Source organism: Glycine soja, chromosome 6 (genome assembly GCF_004193775.1).
Source record: "Glycine soja cultivar W05 chromosome 6, ASM419377v2, whole genome shotgun sequence".
Lineage (NCBI taxonomy): Eukaryota > Viridiplantae > Streptophyta > Magnoliopsida > Fabales > Fabaceae > Glycine > Glycine soja.
Genome location: NC_041007.1, coordinates 3,511,391 through 3,525,702, shown reverse-complemented (window position 1 = coordinate 3,525,702; position 14,312 = coordinate 3,511,391). Strand labels below are relative to the sequence as shown.

The 14,312-nt window shown below is 35.2% G+C and overlaps 3 protein-coding genes and 1 long non-coding RNA gene across 6 annotated transcripts; 2 read left to right on the top strand and 2 right to left on the bottom strand.

The window, feature by feature from the left end:
* Nucleotides 1-463: 463 nt before the first annotated feature.
* On the top strand, nucleotides 464-1,361 carry LOC114414773. Its single transcript, XR_003667264.1, has 2 exons — nucleotides 464-688; nucleotides 1,078-1,361. It is a non-coding gene; the product is annotated as an uncharacterized LOC114414773 (long non-coding RNA).
* A 427-nt stretch (nucleotides 1,362-1,788) lies between these two features.
* Nucleotides 1,789-5,811, bottom strand: LOC114414772 (protein NPGR1-like). 3 transcript variants are annotated; one of them, XM_028379174.1, is made up of 6 exons: nucleotides 5,624-5,811; nucleotides 5,258-5,513; nucleotides 4,617-4,875; nucleotides 3,170-4,404; nucleotides 2,488-2,635; nucleotides 1,789-2,384 (listed from the first exon to the last, which is right to left on the bottom strand). In XM_028379174.1, exons 2-6 carry the CDS (start codon nucleotides 5,450-5,452, stop codon nucleotides 2,074-2,076), a joined length of 2,148 nt encoding a protein of 715 aa, XP_028234975.1. In that variant the 5' UTR covers nucleotides 5,453-5,513; nucleotides 5,624-5,811; the 3' UTR covers nucleotides 1,789-2,073. The 3 variants fall into 3 exon arrangements, with proteins under 3 accessions (XP_028234975.1, XP_028234976.1, XP_028234974.1); XM_028379175.1 differs by having other exon boundaries at nucleotides 5,258-5,471; XM_028379173.1 differs by having other exon boundaries at nucleotides 5,258-5,811.
* Nucleotides 5,812-6,821: 1,010 nt separating this feature from the next.
* On the top strand, nucleotides 6,822-8,636 carry LOC114414138 (increased DNA methylation 1-like). Its single transcript, XM_028378478.1, has one exon. The coding sequence runs from the start codon at nucleotides 6,822-6,824 to the stop codon at nucleotides 8,634-8,636; it is 1,815 nt and encodes a 604-aa protein (XP_028234279.1).
* A 1,370-nt stretch (nucleotides 8,637-10,006) lies between these two features.
* On the bottom strand, nucleotides 10,007-14,108 carry LOC114414770 (WD repeat-containing protein ATCSA-1-like). The gene is made up of 8 exons (XM_028379172.1): nucleotides 13,410-14,108; nucleotides 13,021-13,180; nucleotides 12,276-12,454; nucleotides 11,889-12,099; nucleotides 11,533-11,687; nucleotides 11,351-11,440; nucleotides 10,440-10,511; nucleotides 10,007-10,358 (listed from the first exon to the last, which is right to left on the bottom strand). The coding sequence occupies exons 1-8, from the start codon at nucleotides 13,842-13,844 to the stop codon at nucleotides 10,317-10,319; spliced, it is 1,344 nt and encodes a 447-aa protein (XP_028234973.1). The 5' UTR covers nucleotides 13,845-14,108; the 3' UTR covers nucleotides 10,007-10,316.
* Between the last annotated feature and the right edge of the window lie 204 nt (nucleotides 14,109-14,312).

Sequence of the window (14,312 nt, the reverse complement as noted above, 5' to 3'; positions counted from 1 at the left end):
GACATGTTCGAGAAATATACTTTTAGAAGGGGTGCAACGGTAATCCAAACATGGCTATATATGTTAGAAGATGCGTGCATGCAGGTCCCATCGTAATTACTAATTGGTAATCAACGTAGCATAATCGTAGAAAGTTGTTGAATTGGGTGAATGGGAAAAGAAAAATAATGTTCTTACAATGGTGTTTTTTGTGGGTGATGATTAGGTTTATATATATATATATATATGTATGTATGTATATAGCTAGACTAACTTTTAGGTTTTGATTGATGATTGTTATTGCAGGCAAGAGCAGCAAGGAGAGGCAAAGCAACCAGAAACGGTTAAGGAACCTGAAAACTCCAACAATGGCGAAGCGTTTGTAAAGGTTTAGGGATACAAGGGGGCTACTTGATTTTTGGCAAGTATTAACTCACACAATGTTAAATCTCTGCTAAATCCCCATCATACAATTCTAGGGAAATATAATTCCTTTAATTTTGATTAGGAGTTTATTGCACGTTTTCTATGTAAAAAAAAAATCTTAAAACAATATTTTTCCTTGATATCCTGCTTTGTTACCCTTGCCGTTTGGCTAACAATCAGTTGATGAATTCATTAGAGCACATTGATAATATGTTTTGACTTTTAATCTGTTGATGCAGTGGCAGATGGGTTGAGGTTAGGCCAACTGTTTATTACATGTAAGGTGAATGATCGATCTATCTTATAAAGTTTTGCTATAGGTTGCCCCTTTTAAAACTTTTGTTTCCTGTAAACTAGATTTTAAAACAATATTTAATGTAAATGTGCAAAAAAAAACTACAATATAACAATTATTAAGCCAAAATCAAATCTAATTATACAATATTAATGATAAACATATTCAAGATTTTTCCTCAGTTCTGTTCTAGCGTTGGATATCCGTATCAGCAAAATGTTACATGTCTACATCACCCTTTCACATGAATTGGGTTAATAATCTCACTGTTTTTCTACATTGTGTTGATTAGGACAATTCCCGAGTCACTATTCCAACCCTCTTCTGTGCACAATGAAATCATTTGTCTCAATGGTTTTTCCTTTCTTGTTATGCAGTACTATGTATAGGTCCAGTCAAATCCTCTGCACGGCCAGCTTTCCTTGTTCCGGAGATGAACAAAGGGTCTTTACTACAACTGTAACATCGGTCAAATTTGTTGTTTTCCAGATCAGGAAATATTCTGCTTGATTGAAAAGAATTAGTGATGTAAAGGAAACAAGGATAAGTTGAGAATGTAGTTTGGTGTTTTTATTGCATGTGTTGGTAACTTGGTGATGAGAAAAAACTCGACTTCCGCAAAAATTGAACGCATCAACCAAATTACTTCGTCTTTTTTTTTTTTTTTTTTTGTGGGGTTGGGGGCTAAGAAGTAATTAAGAACATGGACTTGTTTTATGATTCTACCTTTGGTGAAATACGTGCTACATGCTGCCAGTAATATTTTGAGCTACAGAGAATATGACACAGAAATTAAACGCAATCAGAACAACTGTCACCTTGAATTTATGGTTTAGGGAAATGCGGTTGCCTTTTTGCATACTTATAAGAGTTAAATATGCCCTGTAACATGAAGCTTGCTTCTCTTTTTTTGTTCAATCATTTTTTTCCCCGGCTTCACACCGTCAATAATCCTTAGGACCAACGTTTAGACCTCTATGATATTTACTGAATACGCTAAATGGACAATTTGAAATAGTGATGAACAAATTGTAATTTTCTTTCACGGTACAGAAACTGAAAAAGTAAAAGAAAGACACGAAAGCAGAAACAATAAAAAATAAAGGCATCATTTTTACCATTTCTGTCCACTATTAATTCTACTTGTGAAACAACAATTTTTTTTTTATAAAATTTACATGAACACACAAGTAGGCAAAAGACATTCTAACTATGTTGGCACCCTTTGCAAACTAGCAAGAACATACCAAATATAACAGAATGAAGGAAATCTACAGATCAGTAGCTAGATTTAGCTATACATTTTGAACAAATCAATAACCAAGCAATGGTAATTGTGGGATGAGTGTACGGCTGTTTTTCCAAAGTCTAAATTATTTAAATTTTTGTACTGGAGCAGAAAGCTTCAGTTCATAAGCAGCTTGAAAGAACTCTGCTGCTTGCTGTAATGAACCTTCCATTTTTGAAACCAATCCAAGGTTGAACCAAGCATCATGGTTTGTAGGTTCTAATCGTAAAGCATTCATTAAAAAGCTTCTTACAATCGGAAGTGATTGCATACCAAGTTTCATCAACAATTCTGCAGTGGAAATGATACCGGGAATGTAATCTGGTTCTATTGACAATGATACTGAAAAGGAAACAAATGCCTCTTTGTATAATGATTGAGCTTCAAGCAACATCCCTGCAATTGTGCACAGGGAATTGCATATTAGTTTACCATGAGCATGAACACTCAATGCAGACACGAGTTCAACCATAAAAACTTAAACAGACATTTTCCTTACCTGTAATATGCCAACATCTTGGAGAGAAATACTCTATCAACCGGGCTTTGTCAACACAAGTTTTTGCATCAAGCAAGGAACCAATATCTGTATAAATGGTAGCCAAATCCTGCCAGGCTTCCATTTCCAACTTCCTTTCTGTTAATGCCTGCCAAGTGGGATGGAAGAGTTAGAAGGAGAATTCTTCTTGAGATTTCAGAGATGAGATTGATCATTACTCAAGAAAATAATAGTAATAATTAAAATAAAAAAATTGCACAAAATCATTAATTCTCATTCCTCCACTCTAGGCATAGGATAATCTTTGAACATTCAAAATGAAAATTCTAGCCTGGCATATAATTTTAGGAAGAAGAGTGCTAGGAATACACTCTTCCTGACACAATCTTTCTTATTGGTTAAAATTTATTGAAAACTATAAAATCAAAAGAGGGATTCCTTAAATAAGATGTGGAACCCACAAAATAATGTATTCTCAATAAATTTCAACTAATGATAAAGAGTGTGTTTGGTAGCATTTCTCTTTTTGAAAAGGGGAAGGATAGGAGGGGGGAGTCTAGGTGTAACCATTGTTTTTTTAGCAGCTTCCAGTAGACAAGAGTATTGCTTCTTTTCAATCAACTTTAGAATCAGTAGTCTATACAAGGGATGTTAGAGTTCTTCCTTGGAAAGTACTACACACCTCATGCCTGAATGCTTGTTCTTGATCAATGTTTTTATCTTGAAGCAAAAGCTCCTTTTTTGCTTGAATTAGTGCTAGCAAGATCCTATATGTCTCTATTGCTTCCTTGGGTTGCTGCTGAGAAATTTGAAGCACTGCTTTCAATCTTAGAAGTTCAAGTTGATCCATCCCCCCAGAATCATCTAAAGCAAAATCAACTATAGTTTCAGCATCCTTAAACCGCTGCTGTGCAGATATTATGAGTGCTAATAGCTGCCAACCTCTTGAACTGCCAACAGTCATGTCTGAGTACATCATTATATTGTTGTAAGCTGCATCCAGATTCCTTTGAATGGCATTTTCTAGTCCGAGGCTGACTATCGCTTCCAGGTCATCACTTCCATTTACAGCAGCACAGTTTAGAGAGTCCAAAGACTCTCTTTGAAATATACTTCTTTCAGAATCCAGTACAGAAATTCTAGCAGCAGCCCCGTAGCAGATGCCAAGAAATTTATGACCTTGACTGAGAAAATGTTCATTTTGTTGCTTAGCTATAACAATAACTTCACGTGAAAATTTAATGCCTTCATGAGCATGGTGAGGATCCAAGGAACAGAGTTTTGCTCCAAACAAAAATGAAGGAAAATGGGGTCTATGGTTTGCTTCAGAACTGCCACAAGCCTTCCTCAAAAGGTTCAATGCTACCCCATCATGTCCTGCTGCACTATAACACAGAGCAAGAAAGTACCACCTCTCAGCTCGACCATAAATACCTGGAAGGATCTGCTCTACATGATCTGCCAATAACTCAAACATCCCAGTCACTGAAAGTGCAAAAGTAAGATGATCCATTATTTCAGCATCCCAGTCTATTTCCCGAATTGCCACCTTGCTCATGAGTATTAATAGCAAAAGTATTGCTTCTTCAGCACTACTCTTGGGTGCTGTTTTACCCCACACCTGCAACTGAGAGGGTAGGCTTACTTCAACACCACCATAGAGTAGTATCATAGCTAAATCTTTTTCTACAGCAGCCAACTTTCTTGGCTCCAAATTCCAAGGCTTGACAAGAGCACGACGATATGCAGTGACAGCTTCATCAAGAAACCCTGCCTTGATCCAAAGGCTTGGAAACAACTCCAATGCTTTATGAAACATCTCTTGCAACTTACAACCTTCACCAATACCCTCAGGCATTCCATTGGGAAGGGCAGATTCAACCGTATCCAAAATTATTCTGCACTCCTTTGCAGCCTCTAGCAAATGAGAAAGCACCAAACTAATCAGAATTGACACCCGAAACCTCTCATCCATAAAATCCACATAATGGAGTTAAATTCAAATAGAGTAACGCTCAAGATCTCACATGCAAAATTAAATTGTGCAATTTAACAATGACACACTTTATCAAACAACATAAAAGCACATGAAAGCCCTCTAAAAAGGAAATATAACATTAGTTACCAACCAATGCATTGCCCAAGTTCCTCCAATGATCTTGATTTAAGCAAAATTGCCTCAAGAAGCAGGCTAACCGAATGCAATGACATGACATTCGGAACCACCATATCTGCCTTGGGACGCAGTTTTCTTTGCTTGGTTCTTTCAGCAATAGCCTTGATCATTCTTGGGGTCAAACCCTTGATATCTATACCTTGAAACACTTGAAGTGCAGCATCAAAGTTCCCTCTCTGGTATTCAAGCCTCCCCAACAAAGCCCTAGCCTCCTGAAATTCATTCAAAACACACGTGACATTTCAATCAAAAACAAATCACACGCACACACAAACACAATCTATCCAACACATAGATCAACTGACATAGGATTGTTCCGCCTTAAACATTGGTCTTGAGTTCAGTATGCAATTGCATTAAATAATTAGATGGAGAATTTTACTACTACCTATGGTAGTCTTATTCGAATCAAGCATAATTATAGATATAAAGGAGATACTATAAGGTAATTAAGGACCGGCACGTGTCTAACGAAAGAACTAATAACACTAATTGCTTGTCACATAGAGATTAGTCGGACCATCATAGTCTTGGACAGTATAATAATTCCTAAAATAATAAAATAGAAATGAATGGGTATTTTGTACTACGAACCTCGTAGTTTAAGGAAAGAGCATCTTTAAGAGTAGATTCAGCTTCTTCAACTTGCGTATCATCGAATTTAGGTTCCCATTCTCCGGTCCTGGAAGAGAGTCCGCTGGCGGAGAAATCCCTGGTGGCGAGGGACTCCGGCGAGTGTGGCGGCTCTTCGAATTTGAACTGCTCCCCGGAAGAACAAGCGCACAACATCTTCTTCTCCGCCGTTCAACTTCAGAATGGCACGGTGTTGCAGTGTGTTATACTTTAATAGCTTGAAACAGTTACCGAGAGAAGAGAAGGGTGAAAAAAAAGTGAAGAGGACAAAAGGTGGTGAAAAGGGCGAGACAAACTATGAGAACAGAGCATTGGAATTGGACTCACCAATGCTAACCAACTCGGATTCCGATGATTTCCATCAAACGCATTCTGAGATCTGAAATACTATCAACTTTATTTCTTTCTTCTTCTTTTTCTGATTGGGATAATAATAATAATGCCAATGGAATGTTGGTAGATTCTTTCACATTCTATGAGAGTTGGAACATTTCGCCTTCAAATATTTTGATTTGAGTTTTTAAAAAGAAGAGTAAAGAAATTGACAAATTTGGTAACGACTAACCAGGGTTAGACTTGGACCACCATTTTTGGAAAAGTTAAACCTATGCTTGACTCTACCAAACCAATATTTTATTTACCGGAAAAAACAATTAATTACTTGGGATACTGATATATTGATATTGATAATTTATATGATATATTGATATTGATGGGCATAAATGAAAAATATTCTCTTTTCCTTCCTTGTTATTGTATTTTTAAATTTTAAAAAAATTGAAATAACCTTTTATCTTATCTTAAATTGTCATAGTATAGATAGATTACAAATTTCAAATAATAATAGTTATTAATTTATTTTTATATTTTGCACAAAATATTTTTTAAATTTATCTTTTTCTGTTTAATTAAATCATTAATTTACGTGTGATTCAAGTAATCTTTTAAATTTTGAATTACTTTTAATTTACAATTGAAATCAAATATAAAGATTAAAAAGATATAATAAAAACTAAAAATTCTAATTACAAGCATTTATGTAATATCATAATTAAAAAATAAATTATACAAATATTTATATATTATTATAATTAAAAATTAAATAATTAAATATAATTTATAGATAATATATAGATCAAATAAATATAGATATTTGTTTCTGATATTTTAAATATTTCTGATAATATATTTGTTTCTGATAATATATAGATGAAATAAATATTTGTTTCTGATATGTTATAGATAATATATAGATCAAATAAATTTATAGATAATATATAAATCAAATAAATATCGATATTTATTTCTGATATTTTGAATATTTCTGATAATATATTTGTTTCTGATATCTTATCGATAATATATAAATATAATTTATAGGTAATATATAGATCATAGATGAGAATATATGATGGAGATTCCAGAGTGATCGGCGGCAATTTATACCGTTTGAATATTTCTGTTTCTGATATTTTGAGAGCGATTATTGTGCGTGATCCACCCTAAATCAAAAGAATAGTGATTGATGGCTCCTCCTACTAAGCCTCCTCCGATCAATATTGAACCTGAAAATTGCCCTGAAGCTGTGATGAATTGGTACAACATCACTTCACGTTTGAATATTGAACCTGAAAATTACAAGCGCCAATGTACATTAAGTAGAGACCTCTCCTCCCAAGCCAAGAAGCATCTTTGTTTTCTGGGTTGGAGGTTTTGGCACGCTGACAAGAAAAACAAGTGGGAGCTTCGTTACACTTCACCCATCACTGGCAAGAACTACATTTCACTCAGAAGGGCATGCCATGCTTGCATACAAGAAGGAGGCTGCAACAATGGAAACCCTCAAATTAATCTTCAACAACACAACAACAACAACAATGTTGATCAGAACCCTTCACCTTCTGCACCAAAGAAACCAAGGAAGTCCACCAACAAAAGAACGAGGGTATGCAAGAAAAGACAAAAGAGTGATGACGATGATGAATTGGGAGAAGCCTCTAGTTCTATGAATAATAATAATTATAAAAAAATGATGCGTGAGGCCGAGGCAACAAATGTTTCTGATCAGTCTTTAAAGCAGCAGCATCGTGGAGCAATTATCCCTTGGTTGATAGATAACAATGTGGTGGCTTTGTATTCATTGGTATTCTGCCGTGATGCAAATAACGTGGTCAAGAAAGGGAAACTATGGCGTAGTGGCATAGCTTGTGAATGCTGTGGCATGTTTTTCTCTCCCACTCGCTTTGAGGCTCATGCTGGGTGCCACAAGCACAGACCAAACGCCAGCATTTTCTTGGAAGATGGAAGGTCGTTGTTGGATTGTCAAAAAGAAGCCTTGAGTTCTCAGCAAAACAAGGTGCGTTCTTTAATAAAAGAAGAAGAAGAAGAAGAAAAGGATCACTGTGAGTATCAAAATGATAGCATTTGTGCTATTTGTTATTTTGGCGGTGAACTAGTGTTATGTGATCGATGCCCCTCTTCGTTTCACCTCAGTTGTTTGGGTTTAGAGCATGTTCCTGATGGCGATTGGTTCTGCCCAGCTTGTTGTTGCAAAGTATGCAAGGGGCCCAGATGCAATACAGAAGAAAATTGTGATGACCATGTGGATGCTAATAGAGTTCTGGTTTGTCATCAATGTGAGGGGAGATACCATATTGGGTGTTTGAAAGCTCTAACTTATACCAAGATGGGAAAGGATCAAGATCATGTTGATAATGAGAATGAGAATTGGTTCTGCAGTGGAGACTGTGAGAATATATTCTTAGCTTTGCAGAAGCTGGTGGGAAAAGCCATTAATGTTGTTGGTGAGGATAATGTAACTTGGACGTTGTTGAAGGCACTGAAAAAAGGTGAGAGCAAGCTTAGTGAGGCACTTAATGTTTTGCGTGAGTGTTTTAGTCCAGTCACTGATGCTTTCTTCGGGAGAGATATAATTTCTGATGTTGTTTTCAGTAGAGGTTCAGAACTCAATCGTTTGAACTTTTGTGGTTTTTATACTGTGATTTTAGAGAGGGAGGGGGAAGTAGTTTCTGTTGCCACTTTAAGGATTTTTGGCAAGAGGGTTGCTGAAATACCCTTTGTGGCTACCAGGGTGCAGTGTAGAAAACAAGGATTGTGTGGCATTTTAATGAATGAGATTGAGAAGCAGTTGACTTACTTGGGAGTAGAGGAGATTGTTCTGCCTTCCACGCCTAAGGTGATAGACACTTGGACGAACTCATTTGACTTTGAAAAGATGACACTCTCAGTTAAGTCAAAGTTTCTTGATCATGTTTTTCTGGACTTCGAGGATACCATCATGTGCCACAAACTACTAGTGGTGAAACAAACTGTTATATGATTGGAAAAAGCCTAATTTATGGTTATGTAACAATCTTGTATTACATTAATGGAAATTTTTAATTGTTTTGGAGATATTCACTTGATAAGACAAATTGCAGACTGCCAATTTATTGTTTGTTTGTTCTGTAACACAAAGTTGAAATACTAGCAAAAAAAGGTATTTACAATGTTATGACTTTAAAATGGTCATCTCTAGTCTACACTGGTCGAAATATATTGTCATTCATAATGATTATTCACAGGTTACAACTTATACAATCTCTGCAATAAACTATTTGAAACTTTAAATTAATCTGTATTATAGGTTGTTCTAATATCTTAGAATGAAATACCAAGAGGCTTATAGTGCCAAATTATCAATAATTTATAGATTTAGATAAATACATGACACTAGGACACATATTATGCGTGTCATTGTATGTCCTTCATATGGTTATTCTCAGGTTACAACCTCCTCAGCAATAACAGGTAGAAACTAAATACCAAGAAGACTTATCATGTTAAGTTATCAATAATTTATATATTTAGATAAATACTTAGATCTATTGTAATTGATTGAAAATTGTTGTGAAATCTTTACACTAATTGATCAATTCCAAAGTAGGTGAAATTGAAGTATTTCTTAACTAAATGATCGCATTAATTCTTCTTTGGGACCATCCTTTCTTTCTCATAAGGAGAACAAAAATTATATTGTAATTTTATATATGGAGGAACATAAACTCATTGATTTCTTATCTAATATATATATATATATATATATATATATATATATATATATATATATATATATCAATTAGAATTCTTATAATTTCCAAATGGTACAATATTAATATTTACTCATTTAATTCACACCAATTTGGGAAGTCTATGGGTTTACTAAGATGATCACTTAAATTTAAGCTTATTAAATAGCTAATATAATTAGATAGATATATAATACTCAAATTTACCATAAGAAACGGGAGTTTCCTAAATTCATTCATGTAATTTGAGTGTCATCTGAACAGCAACAGACAACATTAATTATTCACTAGTTGATGCAGCATCCATTTTATTTTATTTTTAGTCATGCTCACTTGAAAAAAACTGTGTAAGGCCAACTGGTCCTGGATAACAAACAGGCATATTCCTTACGTTTACAGAGGCAATAGTTAGCACTCAGTTTCTCAGTGCGCAAATATTTGGAGCCGATGTCTATTAATGATCTATCTCCATGAAACTATCAGATATGTGATTAAACTATATTAATCACATGTTTATTGATATATGTTTGATTAGTACTTTTTTTAGGACTCTTCATGAAAGTTTCTTCTTCTAGTAAGTTACTAAGAGCAGCAACAAAATAAAGGTTAATACCAATGTCGATTGAGTCCGCACATATGTACACAACTTTGTATTTGCAAAACATTATCCAAAATGTGTTTATGATGTAACTTACAACTAGGAAAGGAGTCAATTCAAAATTCACACTGATTAAAATTTAAAAGATGACAAAAAAAAAGTTCTAATCTACACAAAAAATGGGCTACTACTATACATTTTTGTGCTTTGTAGCATTTCACATATGCTCCAAAACCAGAACAAGCCTACATTTACAAATATCCCCCAAACATCTAACAGAAGTGGCAAGCAGAAGACGAACAAGAGAAAGCTGTGACCCAAATGGAGACAAGACTCAGCTACTCCAGTTATCCTGATCCTCAGCAGGTCCTTCGTCCTGCAGTTATTTTAATGAGGTCAGACAATGACAGAAAATATATACATGATAATCTGAACAAGATTTATTCAAAGTGTGTACCATTTCATCAGCCATTGACCTAGCAGGTGACCAGACAAGAATTTGTCTATCATTTCCACCAGTGTACAGTTCCTGTGACAACAAAGAAAATCATTAAAAAAGAATATAAGTACAAGCAGTTTGGTTTCTAAGTTCTGAGGCAGTATTGCATTTAATATAATAGGCCCTTGCTGTTTCACGGGTTCATTATTTTATCCTGCGATAGTTAGTATAAATAATAAAAAATTAATAAATATTTTTCTCTTGGGGACCTTGCAATTCTTGCCAACAGAACACTGACTCCAGTCCAGACAAGTCATGGCTTTCAAAGAAGCAGCGATGAATATTTTCAGTGTAATCAATACCAGGAATCCGGGATGACTCCTTGATTCACCTTGTGTTTTGTCAGTTGGCTTCTAGTTCATTTGTCAAACCAATGGCTTCCTTTTCATCTTTAACCTTTATCATAATTTCATCTCTTTTCTTCCTAAAGACTCCTTTTATCAAAGAAGGAAACGGACTAATGACACATATATTTACAATTTACACTCATTCTATCTGCATCTATTTTTTTGGCCTTTCCCATACAAGAGTGAAATTTAGAAGACAAAAATGGGAAAAAAAAAAGAAGGTAAGGAAAACCATGGTTCGTATTCGTATGAGTTGATGATAGAAGATTAGATGTATATGCGCACAGGACAAGAGATGAATAATGAACTAATAATAAATTTCAATGAACAAAAATGTAAATGTCTACTCAGTTTTGCATTTCCTTCATTTGATTTATAACCACAGAAAAAGAAATTAATTGGAAACTAAACATGTTGGCCTGACTAGCCCCTAACAGATTTCACAACTGACACCAGAAGTTGATGAGCCTCATATAAGGAAAGAGCAGGGAAAGAAAATGGGCCACCGCCTCTTGAACATACCTGATCTTGTTGATTAAACCAGCAAGAGTTCACACATTCATAGTGACCACGTAATATCGTGTATGTGTTCCCAGACCACATGTCAAATGCCTGAAGAATCAAAAAGAAATATAAGTGTTCCTAATTGCATTTTTACATTTAAAAGTTAAAATAAGTAATAATATATTAAAGGAAATACATACTTTCACAGATCTCATGCATGGAACAAAAACAAGGGTTGAATCTTGAGTGGTGGCTAGTTGAAGAGGTTTGTTTACTTGCAGGCGAACTGTTTCGAAGTTCACAAGTGTGTCACAGCCAGATTCAACATCCCACAACCTCAATCTTGAATCAGACCCTGTGATACAAAATCACATCAATTAGAGAGAGGGAAGAATTTAGATATGAACAATATTTTGATGAATTTATTGAAAACAAGAAGCAAAGATAAGGCTTTGTTGTTTTTGTAAGAAACAAGTTTCTTATAGTCCCATATAACATGATTATTGCATAGACACTTCGTTGAATTCTATAATATAACAAGTAATGGAAAAACAACCTGCACTTAGTAGATACATGCCATCCTCTGTGGCTTTTAACCCTGTCACAGCACCATAATGAGCAGTCGCACGATCCTGAGTAGACAACATTCCTGGATGTAATTTCTGCTTCATTGGTCCCTTGGATGGAACTCTGCCAATTAGTTGTTGTCTGCTACCACTTCCATTAGCATGTTTCTTCTGCGCAGCACTCAATTTTGTACTTGAATCCTGTGAACCGATAAAGGCTTTGAGATTATTATAACAAAACAAGCATAAAAACTCACATAACACTACTAGTTGCTATTTCATCTACAAGATTAAAACAGTCATGACGTGACTAGCAATAACCATTACTTAGATTCACTATCTGCAGATATGCTAAACTAAAAAATGAAGAAGAAAACCTTAGTTATCATGGAGTGATTGAGTATGGTTGGGCGTCTTCCAAGCTGAGTCCGAGATTGATCTAAAACTTGGAAACAGCCAGCGCGTCTGATGTCCCAAAATCGTATTGCACCATCACATCCCCCAGTAACCAAGACCCATTCACTTGAATTAGACCATTCAACAGTCATTACTCCATCTGTCATCACAGAAAACATGTGACACAAAACCCTTTTTCTAGTATTTTCCATGACATTAGATCTAAATTGTGAATCAATTAGGTAGACAATACATTTTAGGTTTAATTACCCATTTATTCCTTATAGTTTTCAAACTTATCCATTTTAATCCCTATAGTTAATAAGTAGATTGTTTAATCCCTGAAATTTACATTTTAATTTTCAAAAGGTTCTTACTGTTAAAATTCTTTAACTAATGGAGTTAAAAAAATTTAACGATAAGGACTTATTGAGAATTAAAATGTAAATTTCAGGGACTAAAAAATTCACTCATTAAACTTCAAGGACTAAAAAATTCACTCATTAACTATAGGGACTAAAAGAGATAAGTTTGAAAACTATAGGAACTAAATGAGTAATTAAACCTACATTTTATACTTCCTGTAACAAACATGTCAGATTACACAGTGGTAAGCCAGAGCAAGCATAGTATAGCTACACACCCCAGTAAGTAACCAATGATCCACTAAACTAACCTAATATGCTAACTGAATAAACGAAACAGAGTAAGCATTGACATACATACCACGGTGACCGGACAAAGTGTGAGCAAAGGCTCCGGAAGCAATATCACAAAGGCGAACTTGGACATCCTCAGTGGCAGCAGCAATAAGCATGTGAGATGTTGATAAATTGGACATTGCAGCCCTATGAACCTTTCCAGGCATTTTGAAATTTACCACCACCTGCACAATTCAAGTGTCTAAGTGTCAACCAATTAAATATCAACTTTTAAAATGAGGCAAATGCTAATCAGCATTGGTTCTTTTTTCAGTTTCTGGTATGAATTTTACACTAAATACTTACACCTTTTAGTTCTTTAATCAGTATCATAAGGAAGATAGCAAGACCCTTTAAATAATTACTAAAAAGTGAACAATAATATTATCCTATTATGTAAGAATAGAGGAAGACCTGGGTGGTATTGGTATCCCAAACATTAATGTGGTGATCGTATGAGCCAGTGACGAACAAGCCGGTGTCAATGGGATACCATATAGCTGAGGAAACCGCATATTTATGGGCTTGCTGGTGCTGCTTGTCAACGACAAATATAGAGCTGTGTTTCGAAATGACGCCGCCGGCTTCGTAAACGGTGGGTCGTTGGACGTCGTAGACTGCTACCGAGGCATCGGAGGCGGCGGATAGCAAATATCTTCCCTCCGTGGAATCAATCTGAAGGGAGTTGATGGCGCCTTTGTGAGGTGAGACGATGTCTTTGTGATTGGATAATTGGAGTTGCGAAATGCGATTCCATTTTATGCGGTTGGCGAAATGGCTTGCATGCAGTTTCCCAGCTTCCCTGTCTCTGATCCGCTTCCACACATGCGTATGCGTTTGCTTGTGCATGTTCGGAGCATCTTTGATTGCCACCTCTTCTCTCTCTCTCTCTCTCTCTCTACCTCTGTCTTACACTTCTCAACATCTGCAACTCCATCATTCGCCGGCCCAATCAAGGTCTCACTTTTGGAGGCCCATTTTCCCTTCTACTTTAAATGATCCAGTCATGCTGACGCTGTTGCAGGATCTACATCCTGGTTCTATAGCTTTTTAGGTTTTCTTTGTTTTTTTATTTCATCTACACCACCAAAAAAAATAATGAAACAAATAACAAGTTTTTTAAAACTAAGTTAATTAATTTTAGTAATATCTCCATAAAATTAAAATAACTTAAGTAATAATTGTATTTAATAACAATTCATAATTCATACTCCGGTCCACTTCTAACTAAATTAGACAACCCAACAAAAGTAGATTTTTTTAAATAAAAAAATATTAATAGTGTACCAATTTTATCCTTGAGTGATGTAAAGACAT